This window comes from Empidonax traillii, unplaced genomic scaffold, assembly GCF_003031625.1.
Source record: "Empidonax traillii isolate 1590-97213 ecotype Southwest subspecies unplaced genomic scaffold, ASM303162v1 scaffold168:size1726349, whole genome shotgun sequence".
Lineage (NCBI taxonomy): Eukaryota > Metazoa > Chordata > Aves > Passeriformes > Tyrannidae > Empidonax > Empidonax traillii.
Window position 1 is genome coordinate 873,518 of NW_020955361.1, and position 19,345 is coordinate 892,862.

Here is a 19,345-nt window from a genome sequence, read left to right on the forward strand (position 1 = left end):
TGTAAAAATCAGCTTTTTTCCCCTTCCTTTTCCATGTTCATACAGCTTTTAAACTGCTACAAGTCAGACACCAAAAAACCTCGCACAATTAATAAACTATTTCATTCATTAATTTACCACACATATCCCTTCTTACAGTTTTGTTTTATTCCAAATTAAAAATGTTGCAAAGCCCTCCAACATGCATTACTGTACAACCTAGACATCTCTCTCTTGCAGCGGACTCCCTCATTTTACTTAAATCTACTACAATGGAATAGTTTTTATTTATTCAGTGTTCTTTCCCGTTCTAAATACAAGTTAGATTTAGCACTCTGACCATCTTCACGTGATAGCCCAGCCAGTGAAACCCTTCACCGTTTCTGAGGAACAGACAATGCCTACGTTAACAAAAATTACTATCAATCAAAACAGGCCTCAACAACAGCAACCACCTATTCAATGAAAAACATTTCACTTGGCCAGTGACTGTGTGCCACCTTTGCTGTCACCAGTGTGACACCAAACTGTCACACTGTTTTTACCCTCAGATTAGGTCACGTAGCTTCTATTGATTATATGTAAAATCTTCCACAATGAACCCAGTGCTGTGCATCTGACAGAATCTCTCCTTTGCCCAAGATGGTTTTGTGTCCAGTCTGACAGCACAACCACTGAAAAAGGCCCTGAGCACACTTTCAGTGAGATGAAAAAGATGCAAAAAAGTTCATTTCCCACTGACTTAGAACATACTCCCTTCCACAACTGTGTTTGACACGGAAATCCTGCACGCTCTGCAAGGGCACCTATCTTTGTGCCAGACTTTTATTAAGGACTTTCCCTATCTTGAGGTTTAGTGTTCCTAAGCAAAGTTGGCAGAACTTGCAGTATCAAAGCTAAAACCAGTTCTTTATGTAACTCACTGGGTGCTGCCAAGGAGATACAGACTTGGAAGAGCAGGAGGAGACTCTGGTCTTCTTAAACAAAGCTTTCTGAACACACTGTCTTATCTACAGCCAGAATGTTTTTCTTCCCTAAGAATCAACATCTGCCCTCATTAAAAATGAGCTGGATGTCAGCCCAGCTGACTGGATGTCAGGCCTTTTGACCTACAGTCCCATGGCATCTTCCATAGCCAAACAGAGAAAGACATTCAGAGGACAAATACACCAGTGGAAAAATGGGGATTTAAACACAATTGTGACCTGTTTCATTTTTGCATTGTACAAACTAATACACTATGAATAGCTAAATGTTAAATTAATTTATGTTTTTAAGTCAGTCTCCATCTTCCCCTTTTTTCACTCAACCCATACTCAACACTGCTTGTATTAAATCCTGGAAAGCTACTCAACATCTTCTTAATTTTTCGCCTCTTCTACCTCAGCTTGACCGGGGGTAGGGAGAAATCATTTCTCACTCGAGAATCAACTTATTTTCCCAAAAAAATCCTTGACTAAGGCAATAAGGTCAGGTATAAAACACTTACCATGGCGATGTAGCTGTAACTCAGAACGATCTCCCGAATTTTCCTCATCTCTTCCTCCAGGTTGTTGGCCCATACTTCACAGATAACCTGGCTGTTCTCTGCAAGAGCTGCTGGCATCTTGCAGCAGAGGAAAGGCAGCTGATGCTCAATTCAGACGACAGTGTGGGATCACAAGCTGTGCAATCTTATCAGCGAGCTGCATTAAAGAGACACGTAAATAATGCTTCAGGTGAAGAAAGAGTCACATGTCAATAAATGCTCTCTAGCAGTCAGTCACACTTCCATTTCCAGCTTCAAACAACCCATTTAAAGTTTACGTCAAGTTTTTTCTTGCTTTTATCGCTTTCTGTAAACATGCTGACTGAAATCTGGAGCACCTGTTCAGGTCACAAGAGCGGATGCACAATTAACAGTACAGTTATTCATGCAAAGAATCATTACCCCATCTTTCTCCTTCCCCTGTCCAAAGCTCTGAAACTTTGGACACAAGATGTACAGCAGGGAATCCTCATGTTTAACCCTCAGCTACTGCCCCAGCCCTGCAAGTGCTCAGGGCCACACTGGATAGAGCTCTGAGCAACCTGGTCCAGAGGAAGGTGTCCCTGCCCACAGCAGAGGGTGGAATGGGATGATCTTTAAGTTCCCTTCGAACCCAAACCATTCTGTAACTCTGTGATGAAGAGCTTTTAAACACTAATCAACATCAGCAGGGTTGCCAAGAGGCTGGAGCCAGGATCTGCCCAGCGGCGCCCAACGACAGGACAAGAGACAACAGGGCACAAACTGATGCACGGGAAGGTCCACACCTGAGCCATGGAAGAACCTCTTTCCTGTGCAGTGACCGGGCAGTGGAACGCACAGCCCAGAGAGGCCGTGGAGCCTCCCTCCCTGGTGGATATTCCAGAACCGTCCGGACAGCAACCCTGTGGAATGCGCTCTGGGGACGGCCCTGCTGAAGTTGGGGAGGGGGGGCGTCGGACCAGCAGTGTTCCCTCCCAACCCCGCAAGATGCTCCGATTCCCTGATGTAAAAACTCGCAGGACGCGCTGCAGGGCGGTATTTCCCAGCTTACACATTCCAGCCGACACCGGCAGCGCCAGCAAACCCCCCCCCCCCCCCCCCCCCCCAACCACCACCACCGCGGGCTGCGAGACACAGACCCTCCTCAGGGGATCCCGCCCAGCCCCTGAACCACCGGGAGGCACCGAGCGCGGCGTCACAGCCCAGATTTGGGGGGGGGGGGGGGTCCCCCCTCAGGGCCTGCAGGCCCTCGGGACTGCTCCGGGCTGCAGGTACCGCCGGGACTGCGGGGTACCCCGCAGTCCCGGCGGTACCTGCAACCCGGAGCAGTCCCGGAGGTGCCCGCAGTGCCCTCGGTACCTGCAATCCCGGCTCAGGCCGCTCCGTCTCCCCGGTACAGCCGCGATGGCTCCGAGTCCTCCCCGCCTACCGCGGGGGGGGGGGGGGGGGGGGGGGTGTGGGCGGTGCTACCGGGTCTCGCGGCTCTTCCTCTCGCGGCGGGGCGAGGGCGGAGAAGGGAAACGTTTCCCCTCCCCTCTCCTTCACCTCCCCGCCCCTTCTCCCCCCCCCGCCCATTTTCCCCCCCGCAGTGCAGAGAATGGGCTCGCCCGCGCTCACGGCGCTGCGCGCGGGGGGCGCGTCCAAAGCCCGCGGGCGGGGGGGGGAAGGGAGAGGAAGAGAGGGATGAGGAGGGAGGGAAGCCGCTCCCTGAGGGAAGAGGAGCCATCGCGCCCGGCGGAGGCCGGGTGGGCTCCCAGCATGGGGAGCCCCAGCGCCCCGACCCCTCGGGACACGGGCTGCGCTGCCGGGCCGTGGCGAAGCGTCCCCGGGAGGAGCGGCGGCCGCCCCTCCCTCACCGCAGGGGAGGTGAGGGGGGGGGTCCCCCCGGGGTCGGGGCCAGGCCCGAGGGCGCGCAGGGTGGCGGAGGGGGATGGGGGTTTATTTATTTTCCAAGGCCCGCAGTGCGAACCACCATGAGGGTTTATTTTCCAAGGCCCAGAGTGCGAACCACCGCCGTCCCGGCACTTGTCGCCCCTGCAGTGCAGTGCGTATCAGGCTCATTAGTTGAGGATGTTCTGCTGCTTCCTGCAGGAGGGTAGGAGTCTTACAAGTCCCTGCTACACCTGCAGACACTTTTAGCCTGGCTTCTGCTGTGCCGGGAATGGAATTTCAATTACGCTAGCAACAGAAGGTTCTATCTGGTGAGACAGCATAAGCGAACTGCTTGTGGAACGCGGCCGCCAACACTGCTTTGCTGGCTGATGCTGATGGCAGAGAGGCAGTTTATTTGGAAGCTTGTCTAGTAACTAGAGTGCCTGCCTTCTGGACAGTAGGCATCTGCATCTGTTATAAAATACATATGTGTATATATATATATATATGCACTCTAGTGCTGGGTTGTCTGCCTACCATTTGGGAGTCTTTCTTCTCACTGAATCTCAGCTACTTGCCCACCCATTTTGATCAAAGTATCTGGAAAACCAAATCTTGGGGTCTTTCCCACTTCAGACATAGTTCAGTGTCTCAGTTTTAATGTTCATGCCTCAGCAGAGATGTAACATTTGGAAAAGAAGAGGTTTTTTTGAGTGGTGCTCTCTGCTGAGTGACCTTGCTGCTGTCAGCATCTCGTGACATTCCATTATTTCATGTTATTTTGATTCAAAGTTTATCTTCATAGGTGATAGGTACCATTTTGCCTTACCTCTGCAGTCTCTAGCATTGTGTATCTTATCTGTTATGCAATATGCTATATTGGCAGAAAGTAATCACTTTTCTGCCCATGGTCATTTGAGTTTGGTGTTTCATGCTAGAAAACACATTGTTAGCAGGTAAATTTACCAGGTTGGATTATAGCACTCTGTAAATAGATTTTCTTTATTTCCCTAAAGAGTTCAGAGTTAGACACACATATATTTTTCTTGCTTATAAACCCAGCACTTGAAGGTATGTTGAATCTAGGGGAAAAGGGAGGGTGCATCTCCTCAGGACACTAAATATCTGTGCCTTGGTACTCTCACAAAAATGTGTTGCAGGCAGTAATCACCTGTGATAAATTACACTTCTTGTGTTTAAAAATTCCCGTGTAAAAAAAGTCTGTTCAAGGAGGTTTGCAAGCCCTGGTGGGGAGAGCTGGAGACATATTTTGCTGATGGAGATCAGAATTTGTTTTTCCGAGCATGGCTGATTTTGATGATGGCTCATAAAGACGAAGAATAGCTGGAAAAGGCTATTTAAACCTTCCTATTTAAAAAAGTCCCATGGTTTTGGACTTGGAAGTTACCAAGCTCCAGATCCAGCATTCCAAGGAGTCCTGCACCCTCTCTATGGTTCTGTTAAAACCAAAGTAAAAAAAAAAACCAGTTTGTGTGTAGAGTTGCATTATAAAGTGGAATAAAGGGCTTTAGCTCAACATTTTCACATTGGGCAGAGGAGCTATCAGAGTGGGCTTGTACAAGCCTGAAAGGTACTTCAGAGATTTTCTCCTGATACTCTTTTCAAACAGTGAAACAACCAGTGACTTTTAAAAAAACTGTGGAGAGTGATCAAAGGTACTGAGTCTCTAATCGAAAAGCTTTTCTGCTGAGAAGAAATCAGACTTCTTGCATTCCTCAGCAAAAATTGCACCAGCCTTGGAGTGTCCGTGGTGGAGACACCAGTGCAGGGCACAGGGCAGCCAGCAGAGAAGGGCACAGGGCAGCCAGCAGAGAAGCAGCTGATTGGTGACATGTGCTAGACACAAGTTGCAGCAGAAGGTTAATGACTTTTACATCCCTGTGATGTAATGTCATGAGCTGTCACATCCCTGATGTGCTGAGCTGTCTGTTCCTATGGGTATGAATATTTCAGGGATCACCCATGCTGGAATTGAGCAGTGGTTACAAAGGAACACAAAGGTCTTTGAAATTCGCTGTTTTATCAGCTGCTTTTGGCTGTTGGATGAACAGCCCTCCCACTGCAATCTCGAGTCCAAACAAAGATCAGCTCAGGACATCATCCGTGTGGCATCCCCCTCTTGAAATGCCCATTTCCACTTCCTCCTCTGCACGTGAGTACATAGTTTGAAGGAATCACATTCCTCCCTGTTGAGTCTGCTGTCTGTGATAAATAACAATTAGTAGCAGTAGCTAAGAATTACAAATTCCTACTATGGAACAGTTGGAATTAGTCAAGAGAAAGTGTCAACAGCAACAGTAACCCTGTTAAATTCTAATCACGCTTGCAGCTCTCTTTGCAGCTCCAACTCTGCTTGTGTGAGAGGTTGCCTTACCTGAGAATGGCCATTCAAGGTTAACTGTGAGGTAGAGGTGTTTTTCCCCGTGTAGAAAAATAAGTCTGGAAAGTTTGGATAGTAACACTCTCAGTTCTCAGAGCATAGTTTGCAATAAGTTGCTGTATATTGGGTAAGTAACAGATTGGGGCCACATTTGCATAATAAAGACCAATGCTACTGTAAATAACATCTTGCTGTCTGCAATACCATAATTACAGACTTTATGGTGTGTAAACATCATATTCAAAGACAACTAAGCCCAAGCACGTGGTAACCTATATGCATCTTCTTCCTCATGGAACCAGTGCCTGTGAGTGGTTGAGGACACTGTAACAACAGCGTTGGTGTAATTTATAGACTTAGTACAGCAGAATGAAAACTGGACTGCTGTTCTTTTGCCTAATTCCAGAGTAACCCTTATTGCTTTTAACAAATACACCTTTGACCCCTTCAGTTGTACTCACTCTAGCTATTTTGTGCTCAAAACATGAGTTACTGAATTATAAAAACTACTTATCCTTAGGGCTTCGGTGGCTCTTTCATTCTCAGGTACTATGATGAGCTCTTGATGAAAAATTCTTACCTGCAGAGATGTCTCGCACATGCTTAACTGAGTAACAGCACATAGGCACGGGGAACGCTGCCAGCACTAACAGTGACATGGCACTGGTTGCACATGACTTGTCTGGGAGGGGACAGCCAGCTCTGCTTGGAAACACACCCCCGTTGCCTTTGCCTAAACCTTCATAAAGTTTCCACAGCACTAGTGAAAGGTGAGGAGTTGAACTCTGGCCTCTGAATAGACACAAAGGACCTCTCCTAGGCTGCCATCAGCAGGAGGTGAGCAAAGCATGGGCAGCCAGAGTTCAAGGGTGTAGTGGCTTTAAAAGATATGATAGAAACTTTGAGGAAGTCATTAAAAGGCAGTGTCGTGTGTCTGTGTGAAGTCCATTGTAAGCTTTTCTAGGAACGGTGGTTGCCCTCAGATCTGTGCAGGGCTTGGTAGGACATCAAACACCACGTCTACTCCTGCATCTCTTCACAGAGCTTCGTGGATATGCAACTGCTCAGGTGACCAGGTGAGTGGTCCTCTGTTTTTGTTTCTCTGTGTTCTGTACTTTCATGGATAGTTGCAGCCTTTTTTCCCCCCAGGAGCAATTTTCCACTGTCTGTGCACCATAAAGGTTGATTCCAGGGAATTAAGGTCTACAGCAGAAGGTTTAAGCAGGAAGGCAGAAGGAATACCGAGGTGGGCAGCCAGTCCATCCCAGCAGATGTGCCTGTTTCTCAGCTGCACCTCCTGTGCAGGACTGACTGGCTGCTGTCAGAAGGGTGCGGTGCAATGGGCACAGGGCAATGGCACCTCTGGTGCCTCAACTTGGGGTGTCTGGGCACCAGAAATGTAAGGGGACAACAGAGATGGGGCATAAATAATGATGCACGTGTTAGAACAAATGTAAAAAATATGACAGTTCTTTCCTTTTCAGGTTATACTGAGCATTGTAAAACATGGCTTAGAAAAACTAACCTTTTCTGGTACCTGAAGTGGAAAATTCACTGAAAACAGCTCTTTGACCTAATGAACACTTGTTAGACAAATGAAGTTATATGTGGAAATAATAATTTAGAAAATGTATTAGAATACTTATTTTGACTAGTGTATGTTTCCCCTTTAATGTCAAGAGACTGACTGGAAAATCAATTACTCTAAGGTTGAGAACTTGACCTGGATCAAATTTTGTGTTAACTAATTTGAAATAACTGAAAAGGAACTCCTTTTCTTACACAGCTCTAGTTCTAGCTGATATTTGGAAATGGCTGCAGGCAGCTGAGAGCTTCACTGGTTAATTCGGGGCTGTAAAACATGCCAACATGAGAGCAGTGCCAAGCAGCTGAATGGCTTTTTTGTTTGCTGAAACAGCCATGGTTACATGAATGGTTTTTTAATGTATTTGGTGTATTCTGACTCAGGAGAGACATTATCCAACACTAAAAAGAGTAGGTAATTAGATGTTGGGGAAAACCTCATCCATCCAAACTTATCTTGGTTTAATGTAAATAATGTAAAGTTTTTTTCCTGAAATGTGGCTTAATAGGGTTTGCATATCGCATTTTACACATTAATAAGTGTTGCATATTACTGTTTCCAGCTCCCTACTGGATGGTTGTAAAGCTAGGGATGTGCACTTTGGCCAAAGGGCAAATAATAGGAGTTATAATTAGGAAAATTCTGGGGGAAAAAAAAATCACAGTGAAGGTTGTCAAATGCTGCAACAGATTTCTTGGAGAAGCTATGGAATCTCCCTCCCTGCAGACACTCAACTCTTGAAAGCTCTGAACAACCTGTTAAGAAAGCTGAAATGGAGAAAAGCCTCAAAAAGGAATGGATTATTGAAGTCTGACATATTTCAAGCATTAGTAGTGTTTTCTTGGAGGCAGTGGGCACACCTGCCCTGAGAGGACCTCTGTGACAGGATGGACATGTAGTGCATGTTATTTAACAGCTGTGATCAGAAGGTCTTGTAAAAACTATAATCAGAGCAATTTAGCCTGTGGAAAGGATTATTCCTGCTGATGTGTTCAGACCAGCAGGTTATTTATGATTGTTTCTTACGGCTATTCCTCACCAACTGTCTTAGAGTCCAACTATATTTTATCAATAAAATTGTGGTTGGCAAACAGCATAGCAGAGGAGAAGAGGATTGGCTGTGGCAGCTCACAGAGTCCAGTAGTGAGGAGCTCTAGGTCTGGGGAAAACTCAAGGAGCCCTGGGACACTGTGATCTCCCTAACACTTTCTCATTTTAAGCAATAGCCCCTTAGGGCACTTCTCACACTGCCTTTTTTGGCCAAGGGAGACAAAGTGAACTTGGTTAGCATTTCCCATAGGAGTACATCCAACCCCGGTGCTGAAATAGGGGGTTGGGAGTTGAGCTCACGGTTTCCAGTTTCAAATCACTTTTTGCCTGATTTTTCTTTTTTCTTTCTCAGAACTGTTTAACATTAGTTTCTTCCACTGAAGTGTGTGGTGGGCTGTTCTTGTCTTTTTCTGTCCCTGAGTAAGCAGGAAGAAGGTGTCCAGTTTTTCTATCTCGTGCCCTTTAACCTGCATACTGATATGTAATGTAGAGAAACAGAGCTGGAAACACCTGTAAATAAACAGAGCTGTATTTGTAAGAACTTGGAAGGCTATAATTTCAAAGGGGAACTATAACCTCCTGGCTAATAAGGGATTTCTTTTTGGCAGTTTATTCCTCCTTTCTGAATCGCTGCAAGAAGAGTACTCCTAAGAGGCTTTCCCCTATCGTAAAGGTAATAGAATATCATCTTCCTAATGAGTAATTTTCCAGTTGTTTGTACCTTAGACAGGTACCGTTAAACCTTTCTGTGCTTTCCTGTGCACCTTAGGTAACACATTTTGCATGTGCTTGAATATTCTGCTGAGTATGAAAAGCAAAATGGATTAAATTCCCCAATCCTCAGTAATCTGGCTGTTGTATTATTAGAACTTGTGTGTTTGTTCTTAAATATCATGTGAAACCAAGAAAACATTAAGGAATGTTTTGTTATATTTTGCTAATTATATTTGATGATAAGAACATAGCAAGATAAAAACAGCTACACAGTAATCCCTAGGACAGCCAGAACATGGCCTGACATAGAGAACCCTTCATGGTGAAGGCCCAGCAGCTACTTAAACCTTGGGTCTGATTTATTTTTTTGTGTTTTTTGTGTTTTTTTTTTTTTTTAACACAATGATTAACAAATGGTCAAGGCAGAGCCAGATGCAGTGAGATTTATTATGAGGTGGCCACGTGTCCATTTAGGACTTTAACCCTCTAATTGACCAAAACAGGACTTGAAGCAAAGATGATTTTCTCACTTTCCATGTTCTTAGGCTATAATTTACAGTTTCTCTGCCACGTGAGTGAAGGCTGTGTGGAGCTCTACTGTGTTAATCCTTTGTGGCACAAACTCACTTTGTTGTTTTGGAATATTTTTTTTTTTTTCATTCCTGTAAGTTTAACTGCATGTTGTTGTTAGGGAAGAAAACATCCCACATCATCATTTCCTCACAGCCTGAGAAGGGCTGGAGCTGCTGTTGGGTGCTGTGTATTCCTGGGTCAGATCAAGGGAGGCAGCTGTGCCACAACACACCAGTGCCACCAGCAAAAAGCTTTGGGTTTGGGCTGTTCTCCCATATTTCTGTGTTATCCTTGCATCCCTGTTAGTCTTCTGGGACATTTCTAACTCATCAGGAAATAAGGGCATTTTTCTTCTCTAGAGCTCAGCTTTGCTCGATGGTCAACATGAAGGAAGGAGCAGGACAGGACAGGGAACACAGAGTAAATATTTTCCACTTTTGCAACTGACTGCAGGTTGAGGGGATTTGCTGTTTTCAGCAGTGTGTTCTGTCACTCTCCAGCTGTCCAAGGTTCACTTACTTAGATCACCTTTTATTTCAGGTGGAAAGAGACTCTGGATATTCCACCATGGCTGAGCAGCAGAAGCAGGTAAAGGCTCAAGGTCATCTTTTAAGGGAAGAATTATCCAGTGCCTTGGAAGGCTGGATGTGTTGAATCATCTTCTAAGAGAAGTGACAGACACATCCGTGTTCCGATCACTGTAGTACAATTAGGAGCTCATCTCTTATCACTGCAGCAGCATTTCCCCTGCATTTTTCCCTTCCAGTGGCCTGCAGCTACAGCAGCAAGTGAGGAAGGGCCTGTTATCTTTGTTTGTGTGGCAAGAACCCAAAACAGTCCCCATAACCAGAAGCTGGACCACCTCACAGGGCCCAGACCCAGCTGATGTGCCCCAAGCTCTTCACCTTGCCAGCAGCAGCCCTGTTCTGCACTTAAGGCATTTGCCAACTTCTACAAGCCCTTTAAGGGCAAGAGCTCAGGCAATCCATGCAATAGTTTGGAAACTACTGTGCTGGAGCTGTTGGCATGAAGAGAAACAGGGTGTTAAGTACTTGGACTTGATGAACAAGATTTTTTATGTGTATATATATGTAAACTTCTCTGCTTCTACGGCTCATGTAATTACACTGTGTGGGATTTGTTCATGTAATCACTTCATCACATGCAATAAAAGCACAGCCCCAAAACAAAACAGTTTCTGGCCAAAAGGCTTTTAAAATAGCTGAGGTTCTGAGCTTTAGCTACTCTCTATCCTGTCTCAAGGCAAGACTTGCACAGTGTCTGGTGAGTACTAGGAGTTACTAATTTTTGAAACTCTTTTGAGTTCTTCAGCTGGAGGATGCTAGAGAAAAAGCATTTATATGGTATGTGGGTGATGTTCCAGGGTCTAAAGATTAAGAAAGTCTTACTTCAGCATAAGATGGAGGCAGCTGGAAGTATGAAATTGCTAAGAGAGCAGATCTCCAGCCCAGGATCCAGCAGGCACCATCTGAAGCTGGAGTTGAGACTTTGCCAGCCTGGCCAGTTCAGTACACCCAGTGATAACGCTGGCAGCTGATTGCATTGCTCTAATGTAAACCTGTAGGGTTCACAAACATCAAGCTGTAGGGCAAGAGTCCTGCCAATTAATTCCTCCCCAGTTGCTCACTCAATTAAAAAAAAAAAAAAAAAAGGTGATAGGAGGAAATGGTTGGTTGGTTGGTTGTTTTAATAAGGAATACTTCAGTGCTAGTGAGCAAAGGTCTGTCCTGGGACAGATAAATATTGCTGACAAGTCCTGGGTCACATTTAATGTTCTGTAGCTGTTACAGAATCTGAAAGCCATGTCAAGAGGATTTCTCTATATTGCATTACCCTAAACCATTGCATTCACTGTTTCTCAGTGAGCTGCCTCTCTTGTTTGTCCTCTCTGACAGGCGACGATCAGGACAGCAACTATGAATCATTCTGTTTCTACTCCAGTCTGTTTGCACAGCACAACACCACAGTTAAAAAACAGGAAGGACAGAGGAATGAAGAAGACAATAGCTGGTTATTATATAATATTATTTTAAAATTGCATTGATTTTTTTAAAAAAAGCATTGATTTTTTTTAAAAAATTAAATTATTCTCCAGATAGATATTATTCATATTCACTCAGGAAAACCCAAAGTAGGACTGCTGAACTCCAGAACCAATTCCAACGTGGGCCACTCTAAAAGACAGATCATTAATTACAGATTTGTCATCTATTTGCTAAACAACTTGGTTTTGAATATTTAAATATCCAGATATATTGAATGCTGCTTTTTGAATATACTTATTCCTAGAATCAAAAGGTCTCACTGGTAATTTTCTGAGTCTTGCAGTTGCTCTGTGCAGTTAAAATCCTTACTGTGATAAAAAGTCCTGCTAACATTAGAGCTGCCCACAGGAATATTTCTTCAGAAGATAGATAACATTTCTGTGACTAGAGCAGGGATTTATAGAGCTTTGTACTTGTGAGAAGCTGAGTGTTTTAGCTCCCTGTTGATGTGCAGTTGTTCTGTACAGATGGCACATAATACCTGCTGGCCAAGTTGTACTCTCAGCACTAGAGCTGAGTTGAACCTATGATGGCCTAAAGGCACAGCAAAGTGAATTATGAAAGGAAAGGTGTTAAAGCTCTGTTATACTTGGGGGGAAGAAAAGACAAGATTCTAGGCATGTGAGGAGTGGGTTTCACAAAGGGTCTTCAAAGCAAAAAGGAATACTGAGAGGAGAGGTTCTGGATTGACTGGAGCTGTTAACCAGGTCATCTGAGCACAGCAGTTTCTGTTTTGGGTGGGAAGGAGCATAACTGCATCCTGGGAGGGAAAAAATGCTGAAGGAGGGAGGTTTCTGAAGTGGAGCACCACTCCTTACCCCCAGGTATCCTTTTCCCACAGCTCGGAGTTATCCAGAAGCTCCTTGTATTATAGCCCTCCAGGTAATGAGCAGCGTGCCAGATAAAATCAGAGAGGGAAAAATCAGTGGTCCTTTCTCTCCCTTTGGTTATTCCAGAGAAATTCCCCATCAGTGACCCGTCAGGTCTCTGTAAGCACGGCAGATGGATGTGTATGTACACCCCCCTCAATTACACACAATGTCCCATAACAGCTTTGTTACTGTGTTCTTTAGAGTGTGTGTGAAACAAAACAGGCCATCACAGGACTGCCTTTGCCGTTGCAAATACCAAAAATGCCAGGGCAGGACTCAGCAGCACGTGCTTTCTCTTGTTGCTTCTGACAGGAAGAGAAGCTCTGGGATGCCTTGAAGATCAGTGCCTACGTCTTCAGTACAGGCCTGCTCACGTTCACTGCCTTAGTGAACTCTGTTCCTTGGTAAGCTTGTTCAAACAAAGTGGCTTGAGGGGAAACTTTTCTGGAAAGGGGAAAAAAAAGAGATGACGAGAAGATGGGCAAGCAAGAACTCTTGTTTCCACAGGTTTATGCAGGATATAACTTTAGGCGATTTCTGGCAAACAACATGGCTGAGCTTCTACAACTACTTTGAGGGAGATGAGTGGACAATCTTCCTCTATGGTGAGTTTTAACAACACTCCTCTGTAGGAGAAATCATCCATGTACTGTATGTAAAAGGGGTTCATGGACCTGCCAAACTCACTAATCCCACAGAAAAGCACTGGCTTGGAAGCCAGAGACAGCTCACGTGGTGCAGCTGTTCTGCCTTTGGATGGGGTCACCATTAGACCCCTGCACAGACTAAAAATCTGATCATTTGCTGCTGCTGAAATGGCTTCCCTTTGAAGATACTTTGCTCCTGTGAGAACTGAGTGACTCGGTAGAACTGATGACTAAAAATATAAGTACAATTACTGGATTTTACTCTTGCTGTAGTACTGTAAAACTCTTCTCTGTGATTAACAGCTGGTGAACAGAACTTATAGGGACCTTGCAAGGTTGCAGGGATCAACTCAACCTTATACTACTTGTATTTAAAGGAACTCATAACAGAGAGGCCTTTTCTTACCCTCAGTTTTCTCAAGTTTCAACCTATAAGACATTTGTCCTCTCTGACCTCCTCCCCATTCTTTAGGTCTTACCTGGGTGTCAAAACTTGAACAAAATTCCGTTTGGAAGCATCTCAGGGCAGGTCTTGGCACATCCGGGTCCCAGCAAGGATGTCCTCTGGATACTATGCCAGTGTATTTTGTTTCTGATTTATTCGTAGCTCTCAATTCATTCACACATCTCTGCCCTCTCCTCATGCCACAGGGGCTGCATTGGTGCCTGCACTTGCTTTCTGGGGCTTCAATGGAATCCTTATGGTGGCTGATATAACAGGAAAGCCAACTTTCATTACTCGCTATCGCATTCAGCTGGGCAAGAATGATCCTGTAAGTACTTCCCACTCTGCCTCTTCTGCTGGCTAAACTTACTGCAGTCTCTTAGGCCAGGAATGGGGAGAAGAACCTGTTATGCTTTTCTCTTGCAACCAGGTAGGATTCCAGGAGAATCAAGCCAAGTCTTGTATATCCACTGCAGAGAGGAAGGCAGATCCTGTAATCAGGTTACTGATCAGATCTGGATTGGCAGCTTGTTAAGAAGCTGTTCCCCGAACTAACTGCCTGTAAATCTGAAAGCTTTTTATCCTTCCCACTAAAGCTGCGTCACTTCTGACTTTGCCTCAAGTCCCGACCTCTCTTTTGCAGGTGGACACAAAGAAGCTGCGCCAAGCCATCTACACAGCACTGGCTAATCAGTTCTTTATCTCCTTGCCCATGCTTGTGCCCATGTTCCACGTCATGAAATGGTGGGGCAACACCTTCAGCAAGGAATTACCCACTTTCCAGTGGTTTCTTGTGGAGCTAAGCATCTTCACCATAATAGAGGAAATTCTCTTCTACTATACACACAGGTGAGCTGAGCACAGGAACAGGACTCTGATTCTCCTCCATGCCTTTAAGCTTATCTCTTACAACAGCAATAATCCATAGTCCCCTCTTCCACCAGTCTAGTATTGATATAGAAAACTTTGAGGTCCTGAAGTCCACCCTTACAACATGAGGTTTTGGTGCCATTACCTAGAGTAAGCAAAGGTGGGTAAAATTGCAAAGGTGGAACAGCTTAGAAGCTAAGGAAGAATCAAAACAGGCAGCTTTGCACAAGAGCTGTGCTCTCTGAAAAGAGTGAGGCTGAGTATGCTGAAAGAAAAGAAGTTCAAAAGTCAGTGACTGATCTCCTGTTCCCTTGTACAGCACCTGTGAAACAGGGCCTGGCTCCCAACACTGCAGGATTTCTAGAGGACAAAGCTAGAACAAGGGAGACAAAAGCCTACAAAAGTCCATGCAGAAGTGAGCTCAGCACTCTCAGAAATATGTAGGTTTTCCTTCTAGACAAAAGTACCAAAAAAATGTAAAATCCCTTTCTTACAAAGGGCCCATGGAACCAGAAATTCTGACTCTTAATAGTTGCCAATTGGAAAAGTCAAAACAGAGAAAATGCAGTCCTCCCCTAAGCAGGACTCCCATATTTGAGCACATGATTCATTCAGGGACTGATTTATAAGATTTATCTGGACTAAGTTTAGCATCAGCCAGTGGACACATTAGTTGAGTGAAGACTTGATACTAGAGAGAGAGCTTGGAAAGCCAGCAGTCCTACACTCTTATTCCCAGCTCCTCTGAAATCCTTAAGTTAGAGGAGATATGAGCAAGTCTCCCACAGAAATCCTGTGTTCTGGTATTCCATGTTCCTTTCTGCAGAGCTCAAAACCTTCCTTTCTGTGTTTTGACCTTTCTGTTTGCTCTGCTTAGGCTTGTTCACCACCCAGTCCTGTATAAGCACATCCACAAGAAGCACCATGAGTGGACGGCCCCCATCGGCGTGGTCTCCATTTATGCTCATCCCATAGAGCACATAGTAAGTGGATTCTCCCATAATCACCCTCCAGCTGCTGTGTGGAGCGTGATTTCCTTGGGATTAGGAGGAGTGGTAAGAGAGGAGAAGCAAATGTGATCAGTGTTTGCGGGAGTGTCTCCCAGCGCTGCTCCTGCTGAGACTTCCCAGAAAACACATCCCACCTTGAAAAGATTCCACTCACAAGTCCCATCTCCTGTTAACAGGAGTCCTGGGCCAGAGCACCAGCTCTGAGTGTCTCTGTGTGTCACAGGCTGGACACAGTGAAGTGATGCAGATCATCACATCGCCCTGCGTGTCCACAGGCCATACCCTTTCACAGCGAGGTTTCCCAAGAGCAGCCTCAGTGTTATTCCACAGTGAAGGTGAAATGCATGACCTGAAACTCCAGGATGATTTGCTGGAACCACGCTGCCCTCACATCCTCACTTTAGTCTCACGTCTAACTTCTACTACAAGCTTAGGGAGCTTGGGCTGTGACTGTGGTTTGCAGATAGTAGAACTCTGTTAGCCCTGTAATAATTTTTTTGGATGATTATGTAACTTTATTAAGATGTTCCCAGAGGAATCTTCCCTTTATGCTGTTTGCACAAAACTAATGTCATGCATCACCCAGGTGACACAATTCAGCTCCTAGAGCAGGGTCTTCTTGTTGTGGAGCATTACTGAGGTGGTTTGTTCTCCTTTCCAGCTCTCCAACACGCTGCCTGTCATGACTGGCCCGATGGTCATGGGGTCTCACATCGTTTCAATCTCAGCGTGGTTCTCCCTCGCTCTCATAACAACAAGCATTTCACACTGTGGATACCACCTGCCCTTCCTGCCATCTCCAGAGTTCCACGACTTCCACCACCTCAAGTACGTCTGGGCACTGCTCAGCTTCCCCCTCCCTCCTGCCAGCACTCTGGCACCGCTGCTCAGCAGAGCCCCTTTCCAAGGGTCAAGCAGGTTTGCACAACTCATGCACGGGCAGAGCAGCTCTCCAGGTCACCTGCTGAATGCTGCCAGTCCTTACAGCAGATCAGGATTTCAAGGGACTCTGCAAGGCTCTTCCTAGAAGTTGAGAGGACATTTTATGTGATGTAAAGACAGAGCAAGGGCAAGTCACGCAGGTGAAATGAACATGCAGGAAGCCTGTCTGTCTGTTCCTCTCCCATACACTGGGATTAGTAACACTGATCAGATAACACCTTGCCCAGACAATCACAACCCTTCCTGGCAGAGATTCCCAGCCTCCTCCTATGCTAGAGAGAGAAGCTGCAGCAGGTTGTTCAGGGACACATACCTGAGCAGTGGAAGAATTGTTCCCATGTCCCAGGTGTGTACCAGATTCAGACGCTTCTCCAAGTCTGCCCCTCCTGCAGATCCAGCCCATGGGACAGTTCACCCGCCACCCAAATGTTGGGCAGCACCAAAAACATGGTGCCAGTTCTTACCTGTTGTTTCTTCTGAATCTCAGCTCCTGTCAGGACACAGATCACTGCAGATCCAAGGTGCTCTCTGGGCAGGACAGCTGTGCCAAGTGTCCCAGTGCTGGAAGCAGAGCCGCTCTGTGTCCCACGGCAGTCAGGTCTTGGGAGCACATGGAATGGTAATACCAATGTCCAGCTGCTCCCACAGCTCAGCTGCCTGGGAGAGTCGTGGCTGCTGCTCAGTGCCACCATTTCTGGGTAACAAAGGCACCAAAGAGGGAGGCTGCATGAGTTTCACCCAGGCTTCAACAGAGCTGCCAGGAGGACTGGTGCAGGGGCAGAAATCACACAGGCAGGTTACAGGCCTCCCAAAGAAAAGAAAATACAAAAGGTGAGGTAACCTCAGTAGCTTTCTGGTGATATTAATCTTTTGTTTGGTTCCCAGGTTCAACCAGTGCTACGGAGTCCTGGGAGTGCTGGATTATCTGCACGGCACAGACAGAGTGTTCAGACAAACCAAAGCCTTCGAGAGACACAAGGTCCTCCTCGGCCTCACTCCACTCTCCGAAAGCATCCCTGAGGCACCCAAGAGGGCTGAGTGAACCAGCCCAGCAGCTCCTGTGACCAGCAGAGTGAGAGACAATGATTTATGCCAAATAGTATTTTAATTGGGAAACGAGTTATTGTTCACACATAACGAGACCCGAAATGGAAGTTAAGCATGCTGCTGGAAATGATTGCACATTAACTGCAAAAACCTCCTGCTCTAGAAATCTATTTTTAAGCAAAATTTAGTGGGTTTGTTTCTTAATTACTTGCACTGTCCCTTGGTTCCAGCTGCCTGTGCATGAGCCAGGTGTGTTCTGGGCCACGTGGCTCTGGGGAGTTCTGAGAATTATTGTTTTGGCACCAGTTTCCACAGGCAGTGCTTTGGCCTCTCTCAGCAGCACTCACTCTGTAGAAACACCAGCAAGGTCACTGTAACTACATGTGATAGTATTAAAACCACTCTTTTTTTGAGACTCAGAGCACCTGGCACAGTGGATGCAACCCCTTGGAAAATCAGTGGTGCCACAGCTTTAGAAACTCTCCCCTGCATATGCAGCAGAGACCTGACTCCCCCTGAGCAATCTCTCCTGCTAGAGGTCAGTCCAGCTCTCAGTTAGGGCTGGCACGGCCTCATCACTGCTCCACAGACCAGCAGCAAACAAAGTGAGCTTCCCTCATGGGACAGGGAAGGAGCTGGGAGCTGATGTGCTACATGCCATCACCTCCTCCTGCTGAGCCTCATCCCACTCCGGGATACAACTACAATTCCACAATGCTAAATTACAGAAAGAGTCTTTCCAAGGAAAGCAGAGTCCCTGCTGTCCTGAGCTGTGCAGAGATCAGTGAAACACTCTAAGAAAGGATTCAACTCAGCAGCCCCCAGAGCTTTATGCACATCCCCAAGTACCTACAGACCCACCGAGACATACTGTGAATCTTCTCAATCTTTTTTAAGTTTCAATCTTGCCTGGGGGCCTGGGACAAAAATGGCACATCTCCCCCCAGTGCTAGAGCAGCCCCCCTGGGAGGGGACACGCAGGGCTGAGCTGCACTCACCTGTGGTCAGCCCAGCTCCACCTGTGGAAGTCAGCTCATTTCCACAGCCCTGCTCTGGTTCCTGCAGCCACACAGGGATGAACCCGGCCTGTTCATCAGCTCCCACCTCCCTGGGGAGGGCAAGTCAGCAGAACAGAAAACCCAGGCTGCGGTGTCTTTTGAAGTTTTTATTTTTATACATTTTTTTTTGTATTAAAAAGGAAAAAGCATAATTACCACAAATTACAAAGGACTAAAGCATTACTAGAATAATGAATCACATCAGCCTAGAAAGCAGATAATCTGAATAATATTAATGTTATAATACAAGCTCTCATTCAAGTATTTTACATTTTTCTCTTTTCCTTTTATACGTGATGATGATCCTAGCACATGGGTCAAAGATTATGTACTATCGACAGAGATGGATCATGTACAGCCGGCCGTATTAACAAGATTTTCCTCCCAAGTGATACATGGTCTGTGATGAGTCATTTTAAGTTTGTCTCTACGATAAATGCAGCTGTAGAAGGTTGCACACACTTTCTAGTTTGGGGAAACAGAAGGCTGAGATTGGACACACGGGGTTTGAGAAGGGCCAGCACATCGAACCATCACCCCTTTAGCTCCAGGCGAGCGAGCAGGGCTGCACTCGCTGGGGTGCAGCTCAGCAAGGGTTTCTGAGCCACAGATCCAAAGGTTTCCAACCCCAGCGGGACCAGGACAGGCTGGGAGGGGAGGAGGGGGGGCTGCACCAGGGAGGCTTGAAGGGACCAAGTGGTACC

General features: G+C 46.1%; 2 protein-coding genes across 8 annotated transcripts in view; one reads left to right on the top strand and one right to left on the bottom strand.

Moving 5' to 3' along the window:
* Window positions 1-1,663, bottom strand: part of CNOT8 (CCR4-NOT transcription complex subunit 8) — a 10,949-nt gene extending 9,286 nt beyond the window's left edge. The window contains exon 1 of the mRNA XM_027885614.1: window positions 1,469-1,663. Coding sequence (XP_027741415.1) covers window positions 1,469-1,585 — 117 coding nt within the window. The 5' untranslated portion in view covers window positions 1,586-1,663. The remainder of the gene's footprint in view (window positions 1-1,468) is intronic.
* A 1,549-nt stretch (window positions 1,664-3,212) lies between these two features.
* FAXDC2 (fatty acid hydroxylase domain containing 2) lies at window positions 3,213-19,033 on the top strand. Of its 7 annotated transcripts, none has more exons than XM_027885626.1 (11): window positions 3,213-3,355; window positions 6,309-6,838; window positions 9,006-9,070; window positions 10,225-10,272; window positions 12,935-13,026; window positions 13,130-13,227; window positions 13,921-14,042; window positions 14,358-14,563; window positions 15,462-15,567; window positions 16,256-16,422; window positions 17,422-19,033. In XM_027885626.1, the coding sequence occupies exons 4-11, from the start codon at window positions 10,252-10,254 to the stop codon at window positions 17,576-17,578; spliced, it is 969 nt and encodes a 322-aa protein (XP_027741427.1). In that variant the 5' UTR covers window positions 3,213-3,355; window positions 6,309-6,838; window positions 9,006-9,070; window positions 10,225-10,251; the 3' UTR covers window positions 17,579-19,033. The 7 variants fall into 7 exon arrangements, with proteins under 7 accessions (XP_027741427.1, XP_027741431.1, XP_027741430.1 ...); XM_027885630.1 differs by having other exon boundaries at window positions 6,707-6,838; XM_027885629.1 differs by having other exon boundaries at window positions 6,727-6,838.
* Window positions 19,034-19,345: the final 312 nt, after the last annotated feature.